The following is a 7,637-nucleotide window of genomic DNA, read 5'->3' as shown; positions in this document are numbered from 1 at the left end:
GGGCCCGTGCTCTCCGGGGCGTGCTGGGCTCTGCTCCGTGCCCCCTTTGAGACTGTGCTTAGGAGCCCGCGTCCCTGAGCTCTTCCAAGTGCTACCCCAGGAGGGTGCAGAGGCCTTGGCCCAGGGACAACCAGGTCGAGCCTGCGCTTCACATGCCGCCCATGCAGTTTGTCCCCCACCTCCCCCTGGAGGTCCGGCAGGCCGTTGCAGGCCCTCAAGGAGCCGGGCCACGCTCCGGGCCCTCCCGCTGTCCCTCGGCCCCGGCGAGCGGCGGGGCGGAACCCGCGCGGCGGGGCCGAGTTCCCGGCCGGCGCCAGCGCTGCGCACAGCCCCCCCCCCACCGCGCGCCGCCAGCTCCAGTGTCTCGCGCTGCCCGGACGCTTCCTTCCGGCCGCCATTTTAGTCGCTGTTTCTGGCCTCGCGGCGCGGCTGCTGCTGCTGTCGCCGCCGCCGCCTGAGGAGCGGAGCCGCCGCCATGTCCAAGCGCCACCGCCTCGACCTGGGGGACGACTACAGTTCCAGCAAGAAGCGCGCCGCCTCCGACGGGTGAGGGCAGCGGTGCCGCGGCCTGCGGGGACCCGGCCTCGCGCTGGATCCACCCGGGCCCGGAGCCGCGCGGCGGCTCTTCCCGGCTCTGCGGCTTCACCCGCGCTGCGCGGGGGAGAGGGAGGCGGTGCTTCCCCAGCTCTGCCCGGCTGGCGGCAGATCTCCCTCGCGCGGCCTTGGGTGGTCGCTGCGCCTGTGTCCGTAGGAGCAGCCGGCCGGGCCCCGGACAAGCGCTGAGGGGGAGACGGGGGTTCGGCCTCGGCTGCCCCGGGCCCAGCGACGCGACGGGCTTTGCCGCACTTTACGGGCCGCGGCGGGCGACCGCATCCTTGACGCGGGTCGGGCCGGATCGCTCCCGCCTTGGGGGAGGAGTGGAAACGCTTCCCTGCGCCCTTGGCGGCCTCCTCGTGCCCTGCTCGGGCTCGGCCGCTTGCCTTGTTGTGTGGCTCCGAGGGGCCGCTGTGTAGGCCTCCGATGTGCTGCTTCTCACCCCCTCCAGCGTAGGGCATTTGGGACCTCCCTAAATTCACTCCATTCACTCAAAGCTGGTGCCTGAACTAAGGCGCCTCTAGAGAAATAGCCAGTCTCTATCCTTGACAATGTCTAGGGATGGGAAATGCAGCCTGGGCTGGTTCTCCAAGTTAAATGGGGTTGTGGTGTTGTTGCTGCATTTAAAAATGGACTTGTGGGGGAAGGACACAGCATTGCTCATACGAATCCACTCAGCTTCCATGGCTTGGTGATACCTCTCTGTTAGAGCAAAGAGTCCTGTTACCAAGTTCCTGGTTTTAATGCGTAAGTATTTCTAGACCATAAGCAGTTTCACCTTGAACAGATCTGGTTCCTTTACTTTATCACTATAAGGCATGTTTTCTGATGCTTTCCCCAAAACTTTGTTCTCTTTTTCAACATTCATACTGAATTGTAGTATGGGTGCTCAATGGAAAGGTAATCCAATTTGTTTTCTCCACAGTGCTCCTTGCCTAGACATCCCAAGATCATACTAACCCCCTCTAGCACTAGGAATTCATATTCATGGGGTTGTCCCACTGTGATTCCTAAGTCTTGTTGAGAGTCACTACTTCCTTATATAATCCCTTATCTTGAGTTATATTGTAAATCCTGGTTTTCTAGATGTCACCTTAAGTTTGGCAATGTTAGAATGTGGATTGTTTGCCTGAATCCAGCTTATGAAAAGATCCAATAATGGTCTGAAGCGGTGTCCTGTTTTCTTCATTATTAAGCACTCCCTTGATCTCTGTCATCCACAAACTTTGTCTTTGGTTACTTTTTCTTTCACATTACTGGTTGAAAATAGCCTAGAATGAATTCCTTAGCAAGTCCACCAGGAATGCTTGAGAATTCTCAGCTATGATTACGTTTTGGCACCCAGCAATTTTTTAGTCAATGTAATGTGTGTTTAGTTTTATTTTATTTTGTAGTAAACAGTAGTAGCAACTCAAGTATCTTATAGAAGTCTGAAGGCTTTTCTTCATGAGCTCTCTTTTGCACCAGCTTTCTGTATGTCACTTGCATTACATGAAAGTGGTGGACACTGATGCCCAGTAGATCATCTTCAGAAGTGGAGTTGGTTACATTGCAAATAGGTTTATCATGTTTTACAAGGGTTTACACAGGCAGTGGCATGGAATAGCTAGTGCAGTTTATACTCATGCTGGAGCTTATTTTGCAATACCTTTCTTGGGTAGACAGATCCCTGGTGTATTACATCAACACTCTTGCATTTATCAGCCAAACTTGTAAAAAAATGATAGTGTTGTCCTTTTTTAATTCTCTTTCGTAATTTGAGTTATGTATTGCCTGTTCTGTTTATTTTACTTGAGTTTGATGTCAGGTTGACAGGTTTAAAAAATTGCCTTGATTATCTGAAGTATGTATGTATGTATATGTCTCCTGGAGCTTCCTAGGGTGTGCCAGTTCTCCTGCTGGGAACAGAGCCTGAGGTTCCGGGCTAGAAGATCTTGGCTCTCCACTCGTGGTCTAACTGACTGTCATATTTGGGGTCAGTAAGGAATTTTACCTGATGGTCAGAGTGGTATGGACTATAGGGTTTTTTACCTTCTTCTGTAGCAGGGCCGTGACCACCTGCCCCAAGATCGATTGTGCATATGTTGACAGCATTTCATAGAAACAGGACATTGGCTTCCATGGTTCCCCTGCTTTACCTGTGGCGGGTTAGGATGTGTTGTTGCATTGGGGTTGACAGTAATTGTATGTAGAGTTTAGATTATGGATTGTGAGATGGTTTGGGTAGGGATGGACTAGATGGCCTCTGGATGTCCCTCCTGTCCCTGCTACAGAAGGAATCTCTTATGATTCCTCAGTGTTTCAAACCATATTGAAAACAACATTAGGGGCCCACAGAGTCCTTTGGACATTTTACTTGGGTGCAGATTGCCTGGTGACCTGTATCTATTGATTTCAAATGTCTCACTTCAGTAGCTGCTGTTTGTTTTCATCCAAAGTAATTGCTGCAGTGGAAAGTGTTTCATCATCTGATTTAAATACCTGTTTATGTTTTTGCATTATCATTCACTTCACTACCATATCTAGTTATGAATAAAGAGGTAGTTAGCCATGTTAGTTTGAAGTCAGGTAAAAGGCAGCCCAGGATGGGGTCTGCCTTTTGCATGAGTACTCTAATTTAATAATGGCCCATTATGATTACTCTTGTTCTTGGTGTACTCTTTTAATATCTTTAACCTTGGTGTTTGGTCATTGGATTTCCTTGCGTCTTTGCTTGGATTTTTTTGTGCGTTTTGGGGGCTTTGTTTTTGTTTTTTCTTTTATGTGCTTCCCAGGTTCTAATTTTATACTTTTTTTCTCTATTTCATGTATGTATTCTTAGCTGCTGTAACCTCTCTTCTAAAACAGGTTATCATTTTTAGTCAACATAGTTGCCTTTCTGACTGTGGCTTTGTGCACATAACAGATGTGCACAAAGTCATCATCACCTTTAATGTATGCAGTTACTGGGAGGTTTTTTAAATTTTGAGAATCAGTTCTTTTTATTTATCAAGATTAGGTCTGTGCAGCATTTACTAGATTAAAAAAATTATCATTTATAATCTAAGGCATCCCAAGGATATTTTTAGTACTGACTGCATGATGCATCTAGCAGATGTCAGACTGAAGTCTCCTGTAGGATCTTAAGAAGCCACTCATCATGTTTCCTAGTGTGATCTGGTGATCTTTAGAATCTAGACATAAATCTAGTGTCATTGTTTTGCTTTATTAGGATGCTAATCTGTATTTCAGAGCAAATGCTTCAAAGTTGTCAGTGACTGGGAAACTGGAGTTCCATTTTAAACACAATGCCACTCCCTTTGCCTGCTTCATTGTAACTAGTAATTCTAATTCTCTGTCTCTTCCAAGTTTTAGTAATATAAACAGAGGAGGAAAATGGGATGGGTGTGTGTGTAGGGAGTTCTGTTCTTTTGAGAGTTTATGGCTTTACAATGACAATGGAAATGGCAGGTGGATTGGTAGATGAATTTGCATAGAACAATTTATTTTACTGAGGCTGAAAGTTGAGCAAAGTAGTGTTGGGAGGTGGAAGCTCTTTAAAATGCCATTTAAAAAATCAAAGGCAAGTTAAATTGGTTTAACTTTAGGTTGAGCCATTTACATTTTGTAATTAAAATAACACTCTGGGTTGTCTTGTTTGCATGTATAGAAAGCTGTAAAAAATTAAACAGAATAATTGGAAACAATTGAAAACAACTAGAATTTACCCAGCTGAATTAGATTAATGGCCCACCAGGTCCACTATCTTCTTTCTGATGGTGCTAAGTACCAGAAGCTTTAGAAAAAAAATGAAAAGAAGGCCAAAGCCGTTGATTGTGGAATAATCCAGACTTTAATAGAAATTTCTCCTTAACCATGTCAATGTAATTGGTATGTGCACTGAGACATGTGGAATCATCATTTCTTAGTTCTTGCTTCTTTTAATGACAATTACCCTGTCTAGTAATACTACAAGCGTTGTTCAAGAACATCTAACCTTAATGGGGTTACACTCAAAGCAATATGAAAGCTGTTTGCTACGTTATCTGGCCTCTTTCAAGATCTTTCTCTCCAGCAAAATCTTGCTCTCTGTGGAATAACTTCTAGTTCTGTGAGGCCTGACATTAGACCCCTCTCTATCCTGTTGCACAGGGAGCAGGTTTCAGGGTCTGGCACTACCCTGTGGGCCCCATTGCTGCTCCCTCCAGCCCCTGCTCACCAGGATTGGTCCCCAGGGGTCTGTTGCCACCCTCTCCTAGTCCAGCATGCCATGATTGGGTCCCAGGGGCCTGGCACTGCCAGGCCCTGCCTTGGCATAGTAGGGTTGACACCATCCCCTCAGCCCTCTGTGTGGTAGGATTGGGTTCTGAGGCCTAACACTATCTGCTCCTAGCTTTTTGTGCTATAATATAGGACACCCAGTCCAGCACCCAGGGCTTGGGTATGGAAACTTGGAGGTGTGAGAGAGGTGCCAGTGATTTCTCGCTGCTAAATTTCTGGACCTGAGGGGAAGTTGGCATGTTGGGAGTTGAGCACCCCTGAGTTATGACATGAGGAAATGAGTTTATCAAACACTAGCAGAGACATTGAGAAGGGTAACAGTGTTGCAAAATGTGTTTTGAGTAGGGTTTGTAGGTTTGAGGCCTCTTATTTGTATTCTTTAAAAAGACTTTATAGATGTCAATAATCTTGTAGAGCAGGGGTCTGCAACCCCTGGCACGCATGCCGAGCGTGGCACGTGGGGCCATTTTGTTTGGCATGCTGCGCCCAGCCCCGGCCCTGGGAAGCTGCTGCCAGTGATGGAGCCTGGGCTGCTCCCAGCAGGGCTTGCAGTGTCCCAGCTGCCTGCTGGGAGCTGCCTGGGATTCCAGCTGGCACCAACTCTGCACCAGCACTTTCAGGCGTGCCTAAGAATGGGTGGTGGGGGCGGGGCCTGAGGTGGCACAACCTTGGTCTCTCCCCCACTCCCTGCATGGGGTGATGAGCCTGGCACAGCTATTTGGAGCCAGCCTGGGCTCTGGGCAGCTGCAGCAAGCAGCAGGCTGGCTCCAAACTGCTGTGCCGGGCTCATCACCTCCTTATTGGGAGCAATAGGGCTGTGGGTCAGGGGCTTTGAGTGCTGGGCCAGGGGCTTTGGATGGGGGGGGCAAGGGGCACAAGCAGGGCGTTCTGCCATGTACCCTTTACCCTCATTCTGGTTTTTTTGTCATGCCGGCACTCCAGCACCTTCTGAGGTAGGCATTGCCAAAAAACATTGCCTACCCCTGTTGTAGAGCATGCGTGTCAAACTGGAGATGTAAATACCAATTTAAAAATGTCTATATAACCTACTGTAATTACAATTAGTTAAACGATTAATTGGTATGGCAACCTCTGGCCTAGTCCACGTGTGGTGTCTGTGGCAGGCCCAGCACCACTGGGGTGGTTTCAGCCCCCTAGGGTGTGGTAGGGACTCAGCAGCTCCCCAGGGCCATGCCTTGCAGTTTGCTGTGTGAGCAGGTGGGTCTTCTCCAGGCTTGGACACAGCACACCATGGAGCTGAGCTGCAGGCCTAGGGGAACCACCCCAGGGCCCTTACCTCTACCTAGCCCTGTGGATCAGGCCCTTTGTGACTTCTGGCAAGTAGCCTCTGACTTCCCATACCCCCCAGAGGGGGCTGAGGTGCTTTTCTTGTGGACAGCCAAGTAAGGGGGAGAGGCGGACTAATACCTAATAGCTGGGCTCTGTGGACCCTGGTGCAGCTGCTTGCTGCCTCCCCATAGTCTGCCATGAGCAGCCTGGGCTCTGTGGTGGTTGACAGGGGCCTGTCTGGAGACTGAGCTCCTTGTGGCAAGCAGCGGGGAGGCTGTAGCTAGCAGTAGCTATGTGTGAGCTTCCCCCATGTCTGGCTGTGTGGGCGGTGTGTGCACAGCAGTGCGGGATAGTGCATGGTGGCACTTGATCCCTGCCTGCCTGTGCATACCATCCCTAGGGCCTTCTCAAATACCCCCAGGGATATGCCTACCCCCAGTTGACAATCCCAGTCCTATGGTTTTCAAAATGTGAGCAAGGTGTTCCTGAAAAGCTTTGTTGGCCATTTTCTTTTGAAGTCTTCTGAGTGCTGTTGTGTGGATTTGTCAGGCCTTTAGGCCCTTCAGATGAGATTATTATGAATGATTTGTGTGTCTTGAAATTGAGGGAGTTCTCTTGTTTATGGGTAAAAAAGCCACTAATGCTTGCTTTCTACAAATGTTAGTTTAACAGTCATAGCAACAAACAAAAGTAAACCCTAACAACAGAACAAGGCAATTTGATTTGTATTAGCAGTAAACTAATCAGTTATTAGAAGAAATAAGGTTTTGGTTTTAAATTTGTATGAGAGACTTTAATTTCTTCAGCCAAGTTTTCCAAGTTAGATTTCTTACTGGAACAGGAATATCCTTCACCGTACATTGTACTACAGCTGACTGTTTCCTAGGGATGTATTTTCAGAAGTACCTTAACTTCTGGCTTCTCAGCTTTTAGATAGCTTGAGCCTTGTTTTGAATAGTGCAGAACTTCCTCAGCTCTAGCTGAAGTTAATAGCAGTGCTTTGCAACTTTGAAAATCAGGTCCTTTGTTTTTAGGACCTTTTAAGCTTTTAAGTCACTGATTTAAAACACTAAGTGGAAAGCCACAATTTGAATAATCAATTTTAATCAACTTTTCCTGTGTCCACTTTCTTTATTTTCTAAGGACAGGTGGATTCTTAGTGGTTTATAAAATCACTATTTGTAAATGTATGGGTTTTTTTTAAATATACCAACCATAGGGTAAAGACTTTTTTTTTCCTTTCCTTTTTTGTTATACAGCAGGGTACACTAACCATGTTCATGTTGTTTAATTATACAACTTACTGTTCTCAGAGTCTTATTTATTTTACCTGCTTATGTTAGTCCTCTGCAGGTTTGAGTCATTAATATAATTAAGGTACCTACTCAAATTGCAATTTTGCATTTTTCATAGAAACTGGCTTGAGGCAGTTTCTGCAAAAAAACGGTATTGCGTGTTGTTTTTGGTGAAATTGCCTGTCATGCAATTTTGGA

The 7,637-nt window shown here is 47.3% G+C and overlaps 1 protein-coding gene across 1 annotated transcript in view; it reads left to right on the top strand.

The window, feature by feature from the left end:
• The first annotated feature begins 400 nt into the window (after nucleotides 1-400).
• The window catches only part of DHX15 (DEAH-box helicase 15), a 95,975-nt gene continuing 88,738 nt past the window's right edge, over nucleotides 401-7,637 (top strand). The window contains exon 1 of the mRNA XM_019552719.1: nucleotides 401-546. Within this exon, the coding sequence (XP_019408264.1) occupies nucleotides 476-546 (71 nt within the window). The 5' untranslated portion in view covers nucleotides 401-475. The remainder of the gene's footprint in view (nucleotides 547-7,637) is intronic.

The sequence above is a fragment of the Crocodylus porosus genome, unplaced genomic scaffold, assembly GCF_001723895.1.
Source record: "Crocodylus porosus isolate Cpor-Errol unplaced genomic scaffold, CroPor_comp1, whole genome shotgun sequence".
Taxonomy (NCBI): domain Eukaryota; kingdom Metazoa; phylum Chordata; order Crocodylia; family Crocodylidae; genus Crocodylus; species Crocodylus porosus.
Note: the sequence above shows the minus strand (reverse complement) of the source record. Positions and strands in the feature narration are given on the sequence as shown.